Source organism: Leptonychotes weddellii, chromosome 6 (assembly GCF_054177405.1).
Source record: "Leptonychotes weddellii isolate Sample4059 chromosome 6, ASM5417740v2, whole genome shotgun sequence".
Classification (NCBI taxonomy): Eukaryota; Metazoa; Chordata; class Mammalia; order Carnivora; family Phocidae; genus Leptonychotes; species Leptonychotes weddellii.
The window spans coordinates 15746481-15768015 of record NC_138374.1 but is presented as its reverse complement, the minus strand read 5'-3'; the positions used below and the strand labels follow the sequence as shown (position 1 = coordinate 15768015).

The 21535-nt window shown below is 44.6% G+C and overlaps 1 protein-coding gene across 35 annotated transcripts in view; it reads left to right on the top strand.

Annotated features, from left to right (window-relative positions):
- Nucleotides 1-21535, top strand: part of TCF7L2 (transcription factor 7 like 2) — a 190580-nt gene that overhangs the window by 62273 nt on the left and 106772 nt on the right. For all 35 annotated transcript variants that reach the window (XM_081823494.1, XM_081823493.1, XM_081823499.1 and 32 more), the window contains one exon: nt 8771-8872. In XM_081823494.1, the coding sequence (XP_081679620.1) occupies nt 8771-8872 (102 nt within the window). The remainder of the gene's footprint in view (nt 1-8770; nt 8873-21535) is intronic.

The following is a 21535-nucleotide window of genomic DNA, read 5'->3' as shown; positions in this document are numbered from 1 at the left end:
ACCCTTGGGCCCACTCCGAGATAGTTGGATTTAGCAGTCCAGAGTGGGTCAGGAGGAAAGTCTCGCTAAACAAACCAGCAAGGTGTGGGGCCTGTAGGACCATGTCACCATCATGAAGTAGATCTTTCTTTATAACATCTCTACTTCCTTGTGTTAGTCCCTGTACCATTGACTAGCTTATTGTCCTGTTGACTGGTTCTTAGATGACTGTTCTAGGCCTCAGAATATCTAGTCCACACTGGGCCCAGGGCATGTGCTTTGTAAATGCTGCAGGAATCTGTGTGTTAGTAGAGAATGGGACTCTTGAGCTAATTTCCTCAGTTTTCTTTCTTTCTTTTCTTTTCTTTTTTTGGTAATGAATGTCAGGATTCCTGTTCGATTTTTTTCTGTTAGCCGTAGAAAATAGACCATGGATTACCTCTGTTGTATGTCTCTTCCAAGCAGGAAAGCAAGTGGGTGTATTGGTGAGGAGAGGCTAGGTTATGCTGTAGTAACAAACGTCTCCTAAGTCTCAGTGGGTTACATTAAACTGCTACTTACCGCTCAGATTGCCTATCCATCGCGGGTGCTCTTGGGGCTCCTGCATGTTCTTTCCATCTGGGTCATAGGCTGGTGGAGCAGCCACTTTCTCAGGTCCTCTGCAGCATTGTGGCAGAGGAAAACCACTCTGGTAGTAAGTGCTGCAGGCTAGATACAACACATGTCCTACCTCCTCAGCTGGAATGAGGCACATGACCCCACCACACCATTACGTGGGCCAGGAAGGACACAGTCCTATTGTAGGCCACGTGTGCTTACTTATTCCCTTACTCACTCCCCAAAGTCCTATCCAGTCCTGGCGTGAAGCTGAAATTCTAGGATCTCTAGTGGCATGTGGTAGTCTTTTTAATTTTTTTTCCCTAAATTTTTATTTAAATTCTAGTTAGTGAACATATAGTATAATACTGTTTTCAGGAGTAGAATTTAGTGATTCATCGCTTACAGTTTTGGGCCCAGAGTGAGGAAGGTGTTGCCCAGTGAAGAAGCACAGTGATCGTCCAGATAGTGGCAGAAGTGGGCCTGGAAAGTGGGTTTCTGGACACTTTCTCCCTCCTGTGCTACCCCAGGAACACACAGCCATGATTTTCAGAGTGACTTTTTCGGGAGGATAGAAGGAGGGCCCGGGTCCCAGCCCAAGGGGGGCCCAGCTGGGTTTGAGAGGAAGGGCCTGGTGAAATTCCATCCAGCTGTGCTTCCCTGAGCTGCGAAACCATAGCCTCCCTGCAAAACCACTGACCTAGGAAGTGCAAAAATATCTCAAGGACAGGGGTATTGAATAGCTGGTGAGATAAAGAGTTTTGGTTATAGGATTTTTTGGTTTGTTATTTGCTTGTTTAGCTTAGTTACCCCCTTAGTACCAGTGACCTTCGCAGCTCTGGTAGAAATAATTTTCTAGTAGCATTGGAGGAAAATAAATAATTTAATGTTTGCCCAGCGATCTTGCGGAGGGTGGGGAGAAGAGAGCCGATAGGTGCCAGAGAGGAGGATGGTTCATTCATTTGGGGCCCCTGTGTGATGTTCCCTGCTAGATGCTGGTGTGCAAACACACCAGTGGTCTGGAGGCCTGCGCGCTAGAAGGCCAGCTGACCCAGGGACCTCAGGCAAGCTGAGTGTGGGTTCAACTGGCTTTAGTGGCAACTTCATGCTCCTTTATTTTATAGGATTATAGTGAATGTGGTTTTGAACTCTATAAGGTACTCCCTAAATGTGAAGCGATACTGTTATGATCCTTTGGATCGTTATGATGAGGAAGAAAAAGGTAGCTGCAAGGATTTCATTTAAAAATCTTGCAGCAACCAACTCCTAGAGATAGAAGGCAGAGCCAATAAATTGTTGTTTTACACGAGGACCCGATTTCCCTCCTTTCCCCCATATTGTGACTTTAAGGGAAACATTCCTAAGTTCCTACTGTGTTTAGTGTCATTAAAAAAAAAAGAGGGGGGGAAGTAAAGTCAATCCTAGCTTCTTATTTCATTTTCTTTTGTGGCTTTTTTCCTTCTCCAAGTTCAGAATGTACCCAGCCTTCAAGGTCTTTGGTTTTCTTTCCCTCGGTAACTATGGTATATACTCGCTTATGCTATATACCAACTAGCCACAATCACATGTTCCTAAATTTTCTTTTTCTGGCACGCTTTATGGGCAAATAATGCCTCTTTTAACTAGAGCCTCTATCTTAGGTTTTTGTGTGGGATTTTCAAAAGAAACAATTTCTGGGCTATGTTTTAACCTAGAACAAAGCAACCTAATCTCCTGTACCTCCTGCATCTGCGGGAGAATTGCCCAAACTGATTTTGTAATGGTGGTCGTGAGGGTCCTGCAGGATTCTGATGACTTCTGGTATCATTTCTCTGTTAGGTATATGCGATCCATGCTAGCTTTGGGAAACCTGTTGGTACCTGTATGATTCAGAGGGTAGGACAGAATATTAATCACCGCTTCTTATAATTTAATTATTCTGGATATACTGGGTTTCCCTGACCCCCAGGGCAGAATTACTTATTTATAGAAGATGGGCTGCATTTTCCATCTTCCAGTTCTGAGAAATGAGGTAGGTTCTGAAAGGAGAGAGCCAGATGTGTTCTTTTTTTTTTTTTTTTTTTTATTTATTTATTTGACAGAGAAAGAGGGAGAGAGAGACAGCGAGAGAGGGAACACAAGGAGGGGGAGTGGGAGAGGGAGAAGCAGGCTTCCCATGGAGCAGGGAGCCCGATGCGGGGCTCGATCCCAGGACCCCGGGATCATGACCTGAGGCGAAGGCAGACGCTTAACGACTGAGCCACCCAGGCGCCCTGCCAGATGTGTTCTTTAACAGATCTGTGTGTGTGGCTGCATCTTGAGGGTGTGCCTCCCAGCGTGAGCCCCTGAAGAAAGGCGTGCATGCCATTGGCGATAGACTTGGGCTTCCTATTGTCTCAGTCATGAAGTTTTTCCATTTTCCTCTTAGGATGAGTGGCTTCTGGTGGCCTTTTCTTTTGTAAAGTGGAGTGGTGTGAACATTATCATCGTGCTTTACCCCTTCTGGCTCACACGTTTGTGGTGGAGTGGGCATGGCCTACGATGCGGCCGCACAGCTTGGGTAAACGGTCACCTCACAGAGGAGGAAGGACTCATGGGTTTGGATGTGAGGGGCCATGGCTCGTGGTCTCTCAGGTTTGGGTGTTCGGACAAAATAGTGACTTTCTGTTTTATAAGAAACACAACATGAATTGACTTTCTGGGTCTTGGGAGTTAGGAAGACTCAGCAGTCGTGATCTGTCATGAGGATGGTTTCCAATGACTTGGAATTCTTGAAAAATGGATTTTCCTAGGAAGAAGCGTACCTGCTGAGAAAGCTTGGCTTGAAAAGGCTGTTTTGTTGTTGTTGTTTTTGTACTTAGGTCAAGGATGCCTATGTACCAGGCAGGGGAGGGCAGCAAGGCCTTCGCAGTGTTTAAAATCAGTCCTTTTCTGGGTGATAGGCTTTCAGTGGGGCCTCGTTTTCCAGAAGAGGCCAGTTTCATCTCCGTTTAGCAGTCTGTTTAGGCCCCATGATGGCCCCCGCCTCCCCATCTTGCCGGAGCCCGTGACCAATGCCATCTGTTGGGGGTGGGTAGAGTTGGCACGGGGTTCATTCCAACTTCGTGATGTGTGAGAGTGGTACACACCGAAAGGCTCTGGAGAGAGGAGCTTCTGGACCTAGAAAGGTGATTCCCAAAGCATACGGGGCACATTGCCCATGACCTGCGGCATTTCTGCCTGGTGCTCTTTCCAGATGATTCGATGACATGTGACACATTGCCAGTGTTTCCTGGGAAGTGGGTGAGAACTTTCGAACATGAGAACCTTTTCCAGTCAGAATTGCTCAGGGCTTTTCAAACTTCCATTTTGGAAAGGACGGATAGTTATTTCGGTGAGATTGTGGTCTAGTGGTTAGACCTTGTGACTGGGAGTCATGGCTGGAGAGCTCAGATTCTTTTCCAAGCTCTTCTCCCCAAACTGGAGTCTGCCAGTGACGATTCAATCCAAAATGTCGCTTTTGGGCCACCGAATAATCGCGTTCGGCTGTCTGGATTTTAGGCCCAGTGAAGGAATGTTTCCTGTCTGACACGAAATCAGATCTTTGCACATTCATTCCCTAAGCCACGGGTAGCAAACTATGGCTCAGGGCCGAAGCTGTCCTGCCACCTCTTTTTGTGTGTGGCCTTTGAGCTATAAAAGTGGTTTTTATTATTTTTAAATGGTTGAAAAAAACCAAGAGAAGAATATTTCCTGACACAAGATAGTCCTATGGAATCCATCTATCACTATTTATAATAAAGTTTTACTGGAACATGACCATGACTTAGTAGGTACACCTATTGCCCATGACTGCTTCTGTGTTACCACGGCCGAGCCGTTAGGACCAAGACGGTGTGGGTTGCAGAGCCTAAGATGTGTACTCTGGGCCTTTACAGAAAAAGTTTGCCAACCCTGTCCTGAACAAGTAAGGGGATGGACTCCCCTTGCCTGTCCGTCTGTGAGGTGGACTGACTGACAGGAAGTACTGCCAAGCTGCTTTGGTATTTTATCAGCGATGTGGAGTTTCCTGGGAACTTTGTCATCAGCATCATCATTGGCCTTTGAGTTGTCCTATTTATTTAGAATATTAACTTTTGTACCGAGGCCTCAGCAGCCATCAGATAGATGCAGGTTCTCCAAGCAGCCCCTCCTCGCCCTCCTAGCTACTGAATGAAGCTGGACCCACAAGGATGGGGGTGCCTTTGTTGGGAGCAGGTTCCCTCAGGCCCACTTGTACCTGGATCCTGGAGGGGTCTTCTCGTTCGGAAGATCCCTCCGTCTTTGCCTTTCCTCGTCCATTTTTTTTTTTTTAATTGGGGGAGGAGGGGGAGGAGAAGTTTGAGTTGCATTACCTTTTTCTTTTTTTGCTGACAATTTAACAGGCCTTTAAAGCTCCTTGATTCCATTCAGACCATTGATTTTGTATATATTTCGAGACTTTGTCCACAGGTCTGAAGCTTAACTTAAGCTCCCTGAGACATATCATAAAATATGATTTGGGGAAAAACCCTAATGGGCCATGAGCAGAACATTAGTATTAAACAAAGGATGAAACACTTAAGCCAAGATGGCCTTATATATTTATTATTATTATTTTTTGCAAAATGCAAGTTGAGCAGGACTCCATTTCAACAGTTTTCAATGCAGGAATTCCCACGGCCCCCGTTTGATTGCAGTTTGCTGAAAAGTTTAATGTTTTTGTAGGTAATTCATAATTTCCACGCTGAGCGGCCTGAAAGGAAGGGAGCTGGAGCCTAGTGTTGTTTTTATAGTGGGATGGTGGGAACTTTTTTTTTTTCTTCCCCAAAAGGATATAAAACCGAAGTTGGACCAGGGGGAAAATGTGGCATGGCGTTCCAGCCCTTTCATAAATCTGAGATGCCTCCTCCTTCGGGTCTTCCTTGAGGACCCAACAGAATAGAATTTCCTGTTGCTTAGTGTCTCCAGGAAGGAAAAGATTTTCCTCGAGGCTATAATCGTACCTAATTTCCTTTTTCTTGCCTTTATTTATTTATTTTCCTTATTAATAAGGACCAATTGTAGAAGATGAAGGAACCTGGGAAACCCATCACTTTTGGAGGAGGTTAATAACTTCCTTTGAAAAATCCTGACATAATACTTATTTCCCCAGAAGGAACCTCGTCAGCCTGAATGCCAGTTATTTCCAAGGGACGGGCACAGATTTGCAGGGGCCCAGCCATTCTGTGGGATCGAGTTTCACTGGGATGGAGAGTTTGAGGCTGTCACCGTGGAGTCCTTGTAAGCCAGCACGATTGGGGCTGTCTTCCTCCACCATCTGGATTTGGTTAGCTCTCTCTGGGCAGTGGGGCCGAGTCTCATTTCCTCCAGCCAGTAATGTTATATAGGCAGTGATCCTGGGCTGCCCTAACATAATTGAAAATTATGTGTATTGTAGGCTTGGAGCGCTGAAATGTAGGCTCATAAAAATAGTGGTGCAGGTAGCCTGCGGAGATTGGATATGGCACACAATGAAGCTTTTATGTAAAATAAGAATTATAAGACTCTGCGTTAATATTGCATTATGGGTATGACAGTTCTCTGGTGGGGTCCTCAGGGCAGGTCTGTCACCTTAAACAAAGCCTAAATTTCTGAATTCTATGGAGCCGGGATTTGGATGCGATCAAATCTGTTTTGCAGATGGCCAGAGATGGAAACCTGTCTGTTAATCTAACCCTGCCCACTGTGGGTAGCATGAGGTATAGGTGGGTGGCACTCAGCTTGGCATTTTTCCTCATAGGATTTTATGAGAGGAGAGATGAGTATTGGCAGGTGTCCATTTTGATTGGCCTCAAGGAAATGATGCTATTGAGTGGTTTTGAGCAATGAGGCTCATCTATTTATGTGGCAGGTGAGAATGGGAAGCAGTCAGGGTGAGATGGGGCGTTACAGGTTCCCATGGCCCACTGGCTTGAGTTACAGGCTGAGGGAGACCATGGAAACATTTATTACAGTGGCTCTCAACTTGGGATGCTACCGTCGACAAAGAAGATACTTGGAAATGACTTGATTATATGGCTGACTGAGGCAGGGAGTGGGGTGCCTGCTGGTATTTACTGTCTGGGAGTCCAGAATCCTTAAGTGCTGGGGCAGCCCCGCCCTCATCCCCATCCCAGATAGAACAACCCCCTCAGTTGACTGATGAAAAGCTAGAGGTCCACAGAAGCAAAGGGATTTGATGCAAGGTCTTGTGGTGAGTCACCAGAACCAGTAACCAGGTTCCCTCATACAAGAGCCTTCTGGGTAACAGAAGGTTGAGGTTGTAGAGGTGCTCTTGCCTTGTCCAGATCTAGGTTGGGAAAATGGCTGTGCACTTTGGCAGGTAGCTTGTGGGCCAGGGTCTTCTAGTTTTAGGCGTAACTGTGTTTGGTTTTAATTCGCTGGACAGTTGTATCTTTAAGGAACCTATGGGAAAGCTTGTGTGTGGCTTTTGCCCTTCTATTTCACATGAGATTTGAGCCAACCCTTCCTTCTTCCTGGACTGCCCTTGGCTGTCCTTTTTCTTTCTGTTGAAATCTTTCTTGACTTAACAAGACCTACTCTGTGCAGCCTTCCCCAGTCTCTACTCAAAAATCCTGTCTTTCTTCTTGGCATTCCCTAGGCACAATTCCCTGAGTCTCTGCCATTTCCACTACCTTCTATCTAGACTTAATCTGAGTGTGAGTTGGTTCCCTCACATGGGGATAAGCTCCCTGAGGGCTGACCTCTTCCTATCTCCTTAATCCTTCACAGGAAGGCTATGTACAGAGAGTTTAATTAATATTCATTGAGTAAAATTTCCTGTACAATTTGTATGAAAACTAGCCATTTATTTCATTTTGGGATCTCTGAAAAGATCAAGATGGCCCCTTATATTCCCTCCAAGCATTAACTGGTGCATTAAACAGGTGGTCTTCAGAGATAGAAAGGCTGATGATGTTCTTATCAAAATCTTAGCGTTGTGTCTTCAGTTTTGTTCAGTTGTCTGAAGGTTTCCTGAGTAAAACTGGCGCGATGTTACCCACCAAAGTCAAATGCCTTGGAGTTGCTTATATGTGTGCTAAGTATCTCTGTGACTGGGCAAGCCACCTCACCTCACTTTTCCTTGTTTCTTCAGTAGGGAGTTGGGTCAGTTGATTGTTCAAGTCCTTCTGAAAGCTGATGTATCACTTGTGACAGAAGTAACTTCCTTTCCCTTGTGCTATGTATTTTCCACCTCAGAGAAGAGCAGAGATAGATGTCATTGGCTTATACCTTTAAGTTAATTTCTGTGGCAAACCTGTGCGTATTTAAGAATTTCTCGGGCCTTTTGAGATGAGTGTATAAATTGTACTGTGCCCTGTTTGTACATCTTTTACTGAGAAGTATTTTTTCCCCCAAAGATTTATTTATTTATTTGAGAGAGAGCCTAAGCGAGCAGGGGGAGGGGCGGGGGGGGAGAGAGAGAATCTCAAGCAGACTCCCTGCTGAGTGTGGAACCCGACTTGGGGCTTGATCTCAAGACCCTGAGATCATGACCTGAGCTGAAACCGAGAGTTGGACGCTTAACGGACTAAGCCGCCCAGGTGCCCTGAGAAGTATTTTTGTTTTATAAGCTTTTGGGTTGGATGAGGAGTTCCATCCTCATCTACTGGAGTAGTTTCTACTAAAGGACAGTTGCACGTATATATATATATACACACTCAACTTTAGAGTGAAGGATGAGGGCATTTTAGAAATGAAGGTCACTGAAAGAGCAGGTCCGGAATTGATGGTCTCCTGGACGCCTCTGGCTTGAGACTCCTGTTTGCTTTCTTCCTTTGGAAGGCCTGTGTTCTCTCCCTTCTTGTCTCTCCTGCATCTCTACTTTTCCCTCTGAATGAGGCAGGATTAATGAAATCATGTAATCTGGAGCCAGCCTACGTTTGGATGCAAAGACCAAACTCTGTAGTTGCTAATAGTGTTGATGTTCTATAAACGTACCTACCTGTTGAACGTGAGCTCTAAGGAAGAGCCTGTTGGTATGGCATGATTCTTCTGTTGATATTGTTGTTATTTGCATGCTTTTACGTTTTTTCTGTGTTGTTATTTGCATGTCCTTACTCCTTTTAGTTTCTCATCTGTGTATCAGGCACCCCAGAAGTTATGTCTTGGGATAGCGGTTTTGCGTTTCTTTTCTAAATTCATTTGCCACATTCATTTTGTTTCCTCCCTCCAGTATCTCCAGATGAAATGGCCACTGCTTGATGTCCAGGCGGGGACCCTCCAGAGCAGACAAGCCCTCAAGGATGCCCGCTCTCCGTCGCCGGCACACATTGTCGTAAGTGACCTTACAAAGGCCATTGCTTCCTTTACTGGGGGGAGATGAAGAAAATATTCTTTGTTGATAACAGGCCTTGTTTATCTGTTTTTCTCTCTTTAAAAATATATATTTTTGGAATAGTCTTGGATATGGTTTATATCTAGAAGATAATTTGTTTTCTGCTATTGGACCTCAGTGACTGTTACCCACCCAGAAATTTTCCAGGTCTTCCCACCACCCTTTCCTCCTGGTGTTGGGTTAGTTTAGCCTCGTGGTCTCCAGTTAATGGGGCACTATCACCATGGTTTGGGGGAGACTGGAAGTGGTGCCAAAGCTGTTTAAAAAACACAACCCCCAGATCCTTTTCTGAAAAACTCATTTAGTGGAGGTGAGTTGCAGAAGAGGGAATTAGAAAATTCAAAATGGAAGCGCTGGATTTCAGACTTTCCAGTCCCCTCCCACTCCCATTTATCTTAATTGTTGGAAAGTGACATTCTACATCAGCATCAGCAAATTTTATCTGGGCTGGTTGATTGTAAACAGAGAGTAGAAATGAATTTGGGAAGGCTTAAGTTAAACTTGATCTGTACATCCGTGGCTTTGAGAGCCCGTGGGTTTAACATATGAAACATTTGTTTTAGTAGTGAGGCTACAACATAAAGTGTGTGTCTACATATATTTTTAATGTACTTTTGGATTTTGTAGGCTCTGAAAGTGGAATTTATAAATTAACCTCTTGAGAAGATGGCTCAGCCTTATTAGAATATTCTCTTCCATCTGTTTATATCATGAGCTGGACTTCCTACTTTTGAAATAATTAATGGAAGACACATTTTTATAACGAATCTGTGACAGGTAGAATTATGCAAAGCATGAAATAATTCATGTATTTTTTATTTAAGTAACACAAAATGTTACCCATTAATATATTTTGCCTCGATGTTACTTGTAATTTCTAAAAATGGCAAAATGATTTTCTTAAGCAGAAAAATCTTAAGACGCGTTGTGTCAGATTTCAGGCTAACTGCCACCTTACTTTGTAGCTTATTATAATTGAGTATATATTATTTAATGAATTATGCCTCTGTTATATGAATATTAAATATATATGTATGTGTATATTATTACAAAGTGATTTATTTCCGTTAAACCACATCCTGAGTCATCATGTGTGAAAATGTTCTACAAATTCTTATGTTATAAATGAGGCACGTAGCAAGGTTGACATTTTTCCAGAAGCTTCCTCCTTTCTCCAGCCCCACAGTAACATGGATGCTCATAATTACACATGCTCCTGTAATGTCAAGATTTCAGGGCTGGAAGCGACCTTAGATCATCTCGGCCCAACCTGCTCTCAGAAAAGGAAACAGGCCCAGAGATGCCCTAAGTGAACTGCCCAATGTCACACGCTGAGTTAGTGGCCAGAGCGAGGACGGGACCCAGTTCTTGGCTCCTCTTCCGGGACCTCATGGCATGTTCCTTCCTAAGGGAGTAGAAAGTAACTTTTCTGTGGCTGGTTCTGTTCTGCGAACTATAAATTGGGTCATCATCAGGGACAGCGTCATAGGTGGTAGGATGTTGTTGGTTTGGGGTTCTGATGCAGGTTTCTCTGAGAAACGTGAATGCCCTATAAAAACCATTTTAGCCATATACAAAGATTTTTAAAAAGTGCAAGAGTTACAGTGTCCTACAGGGTAAAACGAGGAAGCATGTCCTTTTCACTTTTCCTGCCTCCCTGCATTTCCCATTGTGTGTCTAGGCTTTGAAATTTATTTCTCTGCTTTTGGAAATGCTTGGCAGGGCTGCCACATTTTCTTTTTTTTTTTTTTTTTAAGCTACAGAGAAAGGACGTTATCTTTAAAATCTCTTGGAGGCTTTTTTTCTCTTTGAGTGGAGAGAAGGTGCCATTCTTAGAAGTGGTTCAGAGTGGACACGGCCCCTCGTGGGTGCGGATGGAGATTGCGGGCCCGCTCCGGTGACCATCGCCCAAGGGTGAGAGTGGGGCTTACCCACTCCGAGAGAGGTCCAGATAGCCCCCAGGACCAGTGGTCCCAGTGTAGACCCTAAGTACTTCTTTTCATGTTTAGGAATGAACAATCTGAGGAGATGGGAAGATGTTTTACCCAGATCCAGTGTAGATTTTAGCAGGGGGAGCACAAGGGGACTTAGGTTCCTTCAACCTCTGCTGTGTAGGAGGTGTGTTTTCCACCACTTGGAGCGCTCGCCACACTTCAGATGGAGACCCTTGTCCCAAGGAGCCACAGCCAGCCGCCTCAACTTTCATGCTTTCTGCTGTGCTCCTGGGGCCTGGGGAGTGGCCACTGCATAGAGGTTCTAGGCTGTGGAGGATGGTGGGCTCTGGGAGCGGGACAGAGGAGAAAAAGCCATCAGCTGGGCTAAAAGGAAGGCAAATTTGTGACGTACTTAATGCTTTGACAACTGAATGGTGTCTGGTTGTATGGATTAGCCCCGTAATTGTGCATTTCGGCAGTCTGCACCTGATGGTAAGGGGTGAGGAGGGGGTGCTGGAGTGGGAGGGGTTGGCAGAGGGACATGGGCAGGTCGGGTGGAAGAAGGGCTGTGATGGTTGACCTCTGCACCCATCCAGTGGTCACACACAGTTTTGGGAACAGAGGAGTCCTACACCTTGGGACTATGAATGGATGATCCCCTTTTCACTGGACATAGGGCAATGCGCCAGCTAAAGTCAGTTTGGCAGGCACAGCGCGTCTGTATTTATCAAGGGCGCATTCTGGATGAGGGCTGAGGTATCATCTGGGTCTGTGTATAGTCTGGGCTGTGTTCAGCTCCGCTGGTGGATGGCAAACTCTGCTCCAGATCCTGGGTTCTTCCTCACGTTTTGTTTTTCATTCTCTTAAAGAAAACGTCGTCACATCGCAGTGTTTCATCAGACATATTTCAAAATAATTGTCTAAGGATTGCTTCCTAATTTCTCTGAAATTTGGGTTTATTGTAATTTCTGGGCCAAGTTATTTCATAATTATTTCTAATGTTTTCTTTTGAAACTCGAGAAGTGTTCAGTGTTTGTCAGTAATCATTAGAGACTATCGCTGTCACCGGTTGCTAAGAAAATAACTTTCTCTAGTACCCATTTGGGGCAGAAATTTTCACATGGGAATTTAAACTAAAGCTTTTTGTCAGAAGATTTTAACCTAGATTTTTTTTCATGTGGTACATGGGTTACCACATTATAAAAAAGTAGACGTGTAGAATAAATATTTTTTTTAAAAGATTTTATTTATTTGACAGAGAGAGACACAGTGAGAGAGGGAACACAAGCAGGAGGAGTGGGAGAGGGAGAAGCAGGCTTCCCACAGAGCAGGGAGCCCGATGCGGGGCTCGATCCCAGGACCCTGGGCCGAAGGCAGACGCTCAATGACTGAGCCACCCAGGTGCCCCAAGAATAAATATTTTTGACAAGTAGAGTTCAATTGATCAAATAATATTTAAATTAAGAAGCAAGCCCCACAAATTTTAGTTACTGTAACTGATACTGCATCTTGTTTATTATAATCCAGCGGTTCCCAATCTGTGTTCAGAAGAGAGAGGAAATTATTCCCCAAGATGCTGTCTTGAATTTTTTTTTTTTTTTTTGGCCAGCCAGAAAATAGGAATTTACGCAAGAGATCCATCTCTCCCTCCCTCTCCTTTGCTTTCCCTCTCCCCCTTCTTCCGCTCCCACACCCCTGAGGAATTCAGGTTCCAGGACCCTCTCCTCTTCCTGGCCTCCCCAGGCCCATTTTTGGATTCACACAACTAGCTCCTAATTCATTCTCTGTGGTGTTTTAAATTTATATTTCTAATTATTTGTGTGCACCCCCCCACCCCCCATGACGGCCACGCAGTGGGGTTGTGCTAAGTGGTGGTACTTGAGTGTTGGCCCACTCGCCTCAGGCAGTCCATAAGCTGTGGGGTTAGGAGCCGCCCTCGCCGGACACCACCCCTGGTGTCTTTGCTATACAAAGACTTTCATTTAATTTCCTTTGTACCCAGCAAAAATAGATTCTGTACCAAAAATGGTGGTATTTTGGTATAGTATGTATCTTACAAGATGGCAAAAGGCTTCAAAAGTTCTTACCATTTTATCTTGGGGGCTTCCTTTTGAAGTCAATGTGGAATTTTACCTTGGGCTGAATTTCTAGTCGTTCCAGGTCTTGTGCGTTTTGTTGTGTAATGAGCATTGAGGTATGGGATAAGAAAGCAGTCTGCATCCTGAGGAGCAAAGCCTGCCAGACTGTGGGGGTGTACTTTTTGTTGTTGTTGTTATTGCTTAAATGCTGAAAGAGGGCAGAAAACTTATGAAATGCAGCGTGATGGGAAAGCTGCAGGCAGGGTCTCTGCTGGCCTGTGTTGAGCATTTTCAAGTAAGTTCAGAGGGCATGGTGAAACTTTTGCTTTTTGTGTCTGAAGAGTTTGGGGGAAGGGGCACCTATTCATAGTTAATAAGAAAAACTGCTTTGAGAGCATCCTATTGGTTTTTAAATACATGTGGATGTTTCGATGGATTATTTGGCGTGGCCTGTATTCTCCTCTGCTCGGCTGGGTGCTTGTGTGCTGGGAGGTTCTGTGCTAGGTGCTGAGGCCCAGCAAAATCATCGCAGCACCCACCTGTGCCAGGTGCCCAGGGGAATAGAGGTCCTGTGACGGTGTGTGACAGGGACATGAGATTTCCACTGAGAAGTTGGTGAGGGTTCCAGGCTGGGACAACCCCCTGAGGAATTGGCATTTAAAATGAGATGTTCAGGGATCAATTAGAGTTAGCCAGATAAAGGGATGAGAGAAGGAAGGGGTAGGAGATGGGAGAACATTACAGGCAGAAGGAAAACCACGTATGAAGTTCCTAAAAGGAAAAAGACCTTGGCTGTGGGAGAAGCAGAAAGTCATCTATGATGGCTGCAGGTCCTGAGGGATGAGGGAGAGTGGCCTGGGGTAGGATATGGTGAGAATTTGGTGTTTGATTCTAACCACCGGGGCAAGCCCATGAGTGGTTTGGCTTGTGTTAAACTGCTGGCTGTGGGGATTATGGTGAGGTGGACAGATTTGGGGGGATCATCAGCAGAATTTGCCAATGGGTCACACGTTGGCATTGAGGGAGAAAGAAGAGTCAAAGGTAGGTGGGTGGGGATGCCACTCACTGAATGGAGCAAGTTTGGGGTGGGACAGTTGTATTTTTATTTTTTTCATTTTTTTTTCATCCCAGCTTTATTAGGATGTGACTGACATATAACATTGTATTAGGATGTAACTGACATATAACATTGTATGAGTTTAAGGTGTACAGTGTGTTGATTTGAGACACTTCTCTATTGGAACATTACCATCCTAGGGTTAGCTAATATCACATAATTACTATTTCTTTTTTGTCGTGAGAACATGTGAGATTGATTCTCTAGGCAATTCAAGTATATAATGATAATTACCATACTGTACGTTAGATCCCCAGAACTTACTCATTTTGTAACTGGAAATTCGTACTCTCTGACCAATGTCTCCCCGTGTCCGCCACCTCCCAGCCCCTGGTAACCACCACTTTACTCTGTTTCTGTAAGTTCAGCTTTTTCTTAGATTCCACATGTAAGTGATAGCATCTAGTATTTGTCTTTGTCTGACTTATTTCACTTAGCATAATACCTTCAGGGCCCATCCATGTTGTCACAAATGGCAGGATTTCCTTCTTTCTTAAAGCCCAATAATATCCCATTGTGTATATGTGTGTGTGTGTGTGTGTGTATGCCACTTTAAAAAATCCATTTATCTGTTGATGAACACCTAGGTTGGTTCAGTGTCTTGGCTGTTGTGAATAATGCTGCAATGAACATGGGAGTGTAAATATCTCTTTGAGGTCCTGCTTTCATTTCTTTTGGGTATCTACCCAGAAGCAGAATTGCTGGATCAAAGGGTGGTTCCATTTTTAATTTTTTGAGGAATCTCAGTACTGTTTTCCATAGTAGCCGTACCAAATTCCATCCCCACCAACAGTTCACAGGTTCGCCTTTTTTTCCACATTTTCACCAGCACTTGTCATCTCTTGTCTTTTGACAATAGCCTTTCTGACAGGTATGAGGTGGTATCTCCTTGTGCATTTCCCTGATGATTAGTGATGTTGAACAGCTTTTCATGTACCTGTTAGTTTATTTCATTTACCGTCTTTGGAAGAAGGTCTTCAGTTCAAGAGCTGCCTTTTTGGAGAGATTCAGCTCCTGGGTTTCATGACCCCCACAGCAGTATGAAATGGGAACAATCCGAACTTTTAATTAGTCCCTGAAAAGTAACGTCAGCGATCTGTTAAATTTAAATTTATTTAGAATATATTTAGGGTAGGGTAGAGAAATCTCCCTTTCCTTCTCCCAAATTTAGGTAAGTAGCTTTTATTGGTCTTTCTCTTGACCTTGCATTTACCACTGATCAATCATGGATTCCTTCCCTGATCCCCCAAATATTTAGTGGTTGCTTACTGTGTGGGAAAAAGTGTTCTAGACCCTGGGAGAGAGTGGAGTCGATGACAGAGGATTATAACAATCAGCCAGTAACACGTCCTATGTGCCAGGCATTGTTCTAGGTGCTTCGCTGATATTCTGTGGCCCCTATTTCACAGAGGAGGAAGTGGGGGTGGTTAAGTGTTTGCCCAGTTTGTGGGAGTCAGGATGTGAGACAGGGCAGCCAGAACCTGCCATCCTCCCAGCCCCTGACCACAACGATGGTGGGGAAAGATGAACAAAGAGGCATAGTGTGGTATGCCCAGCGCTGCCTGGGGTGGGGGGTGGGGCACCAGGAGCTGGACGGGGCGGGCATGGCTCAAGGAGAATTCACTGGTGCCACTGGACAGTGGGACATGAGGTTGGCTAGGGTTTGGTTTCTGGGTGTCCTTGACATGGGCAGAGGTGGGTGCTGACACATGTGGGTGGGGAGGGCGTGCTGCCCCGGGGCAGGCAAGCTCTGGGTGATGTGAGGGTATGAACCAGTGCTGGTTTCCAAAAAGCTTTTCCCTGTGCACCATCTCCACTCCCTCCATTGTGTATATACTTTCCCCTTGGTTTGTCTTTTTCCCCTTTTATCTGTGACTCAGCCAGACTTTCTAGAATACTTGGCATATGTTTCCTAGCAGCAGCTGAGTCAGAGCTTTCCCATTTCACAGACGGAAACTGCGGTAAGGGTGTATATTGTGTCTGAGGATCTGGAGCGAGCCTGTGAGCACTGCAAAAATACGGTTGTTTTTGTAAGGAGAGCTGTGAGTGTTATAATATTGAGGAGCAGGGTTATCTTTTTTTGGGGAAGAAGTGGTGGATAAGATCAGTCGTGCTCTGAGGAGAGAGTGGAGTAATTCAGCCCAAACAGTCTCTAGTTAAAAGTCCAAGCTTCCTTCTCTCTTTCCAGAAAAGACTCTATGATGAGGAATTCTGAAGTTCTTGAGGTTTGAGTTGATGGTGTGGCTGCTGAGCACTGTGGAGACAGAAAATATTCTACCTGGGAGGATTGTGTAAGCTTGGTTGTATCCCCTTCAGATTAGAATCACGGAAAGTTTCACAACATGCCATCACATGTCCTGTCACCCACTGCTGTCCCTTCTGTTGTTGGATCACTGTCCAGAAGGGGTCTGTTGGCCACAGTGTTCCTGAACACAGAGATGGGGCATCCGTCTCCTGATGTAGACCATTTCCTTTGGGGTCACCATGGGCTCTTATAGTTCTGACTTTCTGTTGTGCCGAAGGGTCTCTCCTTGAAATGCCCACTCTTGGAGGTGTGTTTCAACGTCCTGTTCCGCTCACGCTTCCGGTTACCGATCTTGGAAATTTGAAGGTCGCTATTGTACGTTCTTCCTTCATCACCAAGTCTTCTGTTCAAGATTATCCTCCATTGTAATTCACATCTTCAGTGACTGATCCTCAACTATTTAAGGATGGGAATTGCAATCTTTCTATTAAAACAAAACAAAACAAAAACCTTACCCCTAAAGCCAGTGAAATTAATGCTTAGATACCGCTTTCCTCATTCATAAAATTTGTGTTCATTATAGGCAGTTTGGAAACTGACCCATTATCTTGCCACTCAGAGATTACATTATGAATAAATTGGCATATTTGGTATATTTACTCCTAAGACTTTTTCCTGAGTGCATTAATATTTATATTTGTTTTTAACATTCTTGAGCTTATAATGGTGCTCAATATTTGCAGCCTTGTATTTATTTAAAAGGAAACTGCTGTAATGAATAAGCACTTCCCCATATCATTAAAATTCTTAAGGATTTTAAATGATCACAGAGCAGCCCATTAATATGCTCGTACACCCATTTGCTTAATCAGTGCCACATTGTTGGGCCTTTAGAGTATCCTATGCCTTTTGTTTCTACTATTCTAAATAATCCTGTGATGAACATCTTTGCCCATAAATCTTTGTGCCATCCTCCCCCTTGCCCCGTTCCTTTATTATTTCATAGGACAGATTCTTAGGAAGACAGGTAAAAGAGAACAAAATCTTTAAAAATTTCTTGATCTATAGCCACAAATATTTTCCTGAAAGGTCTCAATTTTTACAATTATCAGCATGTGTGAGAGTTAGATTTACCATGATCAGACTGATTTTAATGTCTCCGGGGAATTAACAAAAGAAAAAGTTCAGGCTTTCCTGGAAGAATGTTACCTGTACACCACTGAGCTCCCGAAAAGAGACCCACCCAAAGGCATTCACTTTGGCTTTCCCAAGACCTTTCATCTTCAAAACAGTTAAAAAAAAAAAAAATTGCTTCTTAAATGGTTGGAGGCTTTAAAGTCAACTGACATTATCACGGTTTTATAGAATTATGTATATTCATTTTTGATAGCTCACACTGTAGCCTTTTATTTTTTATTTTATTTTATTATTATTTTTTTCAATTAACTACCCGAGTAACAAATGGAGACCCGTCCGTTATCTGTATAATTCTACCTCATTCTTTTTTAAACTGCTCCATGGTATTCTATATTATATGCGTATCACTGGTTAATCAGTTTGCCAATTGATGAACAATTACATTTTTAGTTAAGTATTTTTTTTTTTTAAGGTTTTATTTATGCATTTGAGAGAGAGAAAGAGAGAGAACACAAACAGGGGGAGAGGGAGAAGCAGACTCCCAGCTGAGCTGCGAACCTGACATGAGGCTCAATCCTGGGACCTGGAGATCATGACCTGAGCCAAAGGCAGGCGCTTAACCATCTGAGCCACCCAGGCGCCCCCCACAGTATAACTTTTCAGATGCACCTTATTAGTCCCCTGAATCTACGAAGCACATTTAGGGCTATTTTAGAAGTCTTGGAGTATACTTTTTATAACCTCAAAGAACTGTACAGTTCTTTTGTTTTTCTTTTGTTGTTGTTTTTAAGTTTTAATATCTCTTTTTTTAATGGCATATTATCAGGCAGATAGTTAATGAAGTATTTGATGCTGTGTGTGAGCTCTATCAGGAATACGACTGTGGGGCCACCTGGCTGGCTCAATCCGTAGAGCATGGGACTCTTGATCTCAGGGTTGTGAGTTTGAGCCCCCATGTTGGGTGTAGAGATTACTTAAAAATAAAATCTTTAAAAACAAAAACAACAAAACAAGGGACTATGCTTCTGGATTGTGTCTCTGGGAAAACACACCTACTTGTCAAAGATGTTATTTATGGCCGTGTTTAAGATCACAGTGAGCGTAAGGCTGGCAGCCTCCGGTCATCCTTGACCATTTCTCAATGCTGTGTCTTGTGCTTGGGGGAAAAGTCTTTGGCAGCTCTGGGCTCGCATTTTCTGACATTTGTCTCACCGAGTGTTAATAAGGTTACTGGAAAAGAGGTTTAGGGAAGCACTGGTTATGCAGTCAGCGAGCTTCTTTAGGGCAGGATCTTGAGTCCTCTGGATGCTTGGACACTCGGGGCAGTTCCTAACGCTTGCCTGACCCCAGAATGCCTCTCGGCATCTTTACAGACAGGACTGGAGCAGACCCGGGAAAGTTGTTTTAGTTTCAGCACCTGCTCTGTTTACCAAGCGTGGGAGCCTGTTTTAAATCAACATGGATCTACTTAGAGTTCAACTCATGGTTTTAGCCTATGTTTATCTTCCCAGTAAATAAAACAAAAGTATTCACTTGGCACCCATCCTGTCCTGCTTGTCACTTCTTCCCTTGCTGATTAGCTCTATGTACGGGGCTTGTGCCTCCAACCAGATTGTAAGTTTCTTGAAGCCAAGGAGCCCCACGGTTTTTCTTTCCATGTGGTTTTTTTTTTTTTTTTTTTTTCCGCCCCTCCTACTGTGGTGCTTCGTTAATTAAGCAGAAAACCAGTTTCTGGTGAGGGACACGAGTTGATTTCGTCTGGAATGAGTGTGACTTCATTGTTATCTTAGTGTGTTCAGACTCATCCTGGTTAGCACGAGAGCTTGTCCACGTGTGTACTTTCTACCTGATGGGGTAGCGTGTTTTGGAGAAGCATAATTTTGGGTTATGACTTTGTGCACGGTTTGCCAGTAACTTGATAATCCACCCTTATACATTCCAGCTTGCAGTGGAGCTTGTGAAATTGCCACAGTAGCATTTATGTGGAACATGGTTAACACAGAAGCTCCAGAAGGTCAGGCTTGTAGGGTTTCTATCTCTTTCCAGTCTTGATTTAAACTGTTCTTTAGGAATCTTGACGTGGCGTGCCTGAACTTTTTAAGAGAGTGTCCAATTGGGAAATCCAGGGCTTGATTATTTATTATAGGAAATGGGTATTTTCAGCAATGATGTTGTAGGGTATGTGGAGTGATTTTGTGATTGGCTTGTTAGTGGCTTGCAGGCCCAATTTTCATCTCTTAATAAATTAATATAGAGGGAGAAAACACCTGGGTTTCAGAATTGGCCCTTGGAGGATACTGGGAATAAGGCCGGTGGGGGCGGGGATCCTAGAGGGGTTGGGCTGGGAAAGTTTATTGTTAGATTCGTTTTGCATAGAAGGATGTGAAAGTCCAGTGAGTTAGCTGAGTTGCCCAGGATTCCATGGGCAGGAATGGCCATATTCAGACAGTTAATCCAGGTCCTTGCTCCAGCCCCAAGCTGTCCCCTAAGTGCCAGATTCAACCTCCATTTGGATGCCAAATAAATTACCATGTCCAGAATCCAACTCTTGATTTCCACCCTTGCCCCACCATCAAACCTGTTGTCTCTGTGTTCAACATTGCAATAAAGATGAACAACATCCACCAATTGTGTAGGCCCCAAACCTTGACTCCTCTTTTGCTTTCACATCCCACATTCTACCCATTGGTCTACCTGTGGGCTCATAATCCATGTGCATACTGTATCAGCTTTGCCCTCAAAATACTGTGGAATCCGACCCCTTTTCACCACCTCCGCCATCATCAACCACAGTGACCATTGTGGCTCACTTGGATGTTGCTGGAGTGTCTGCCCTGGCCTCCCCCCGCCCCTTCCTACCTTTGTGACATCCCCTCTTCTGTCCTTGGTCCCTGTGCTTCATTCCCGTACCTGAGGTGGCCTTTTAAATCCTTGGACAGATCATATCACATACCTTGACTGAGAATCTGGAGGATACGTTTTGTCTTTAGAAAGAGACCCAGAGCAGCTATGAGCAGGCACTTGGTCCTGTCACCCGACTGAAAGGTGGGACTTTGAGATTCAAGGGCTCAGAATGGAGAGTGTATAAAGCAACTGGGCCCAGGCACTGGGCATGCTTGGAGTATTGTGTTGGCTGGGGCTGGAGGAGAGAGGGCCAGGGGGCAATAGGTGGGCACATAGTCTGAGTGAGGCCCCCTTCATCAATCCTGTGTTAGTGCAGCAGGATGTGGCAGATGTCTGGGTCTCTCCCCCCGCATCCCCAACCCAGGCAGGACCCAGATGCTTCCCGACTATACTACATCTGAGCCCTGCCCTTCTCCAAAAGCGTGCAGTCTGTCCAGCTGTATCTTGTCTGCATTTAGAAGCTTGTGAAGAACTCTGGGTGGTATGATGCAATCTGTTCCAGCCAGAGCCTGCTTAGTGGGTGGATCGAGGCCGTGATTAAGTGCATCACTGAGGCTTGTTTAATAGGCTTGGATGAGATGGGGTCACCATGTATCCAAGTGCAGTGGGGCAAAAGCATCTTGTTCTCCCTGCTCCAAGGGTGTGAGTTGCCTGTTGGCTGTTTGTCTCGCAAGGACATGGTCTGTGTAGCTCGGGTGCTGGGGTGAAGAAAGTAGCAAATGTTTACGAAGGCTAGAGAAGGAAGGCAGGCAGGCTGCATCACAGGCTTTGGGACTAGGCCATTTCATGGCCTCCAGAGACCACGTAGGGTGGCGGGGCTGGTGCCCATTCTCAAGGCCTGTCTTTGGATCACACCTCCTAAAGTTAGGCCTGACTCAGGGACACATGTAAGATTCTGAGATGTGTTTTCCCAGTCCTTTCAGACTCAGAGAAGCCAACCTTGATGGGTGGAGACAGAACATATAAAATCTAAAAAAAGTATCAGAGTAACAGAATGGGGACCGTAGCTTGGCAGAAGGGCTCCCAGGAGAACCTTTGGGATGATTCAGTTGAAACTCAGGAAAAAAAAAAATATATATTTTTAAAGATTTTATTTATTTATTTGACAGAGAGAGAGATAGCGAGAGCAGGAACACAAGCAGGGGGAGTGGGAGAGGGAGAAGCAGACTTCCCGCCGAGCAGGGAACC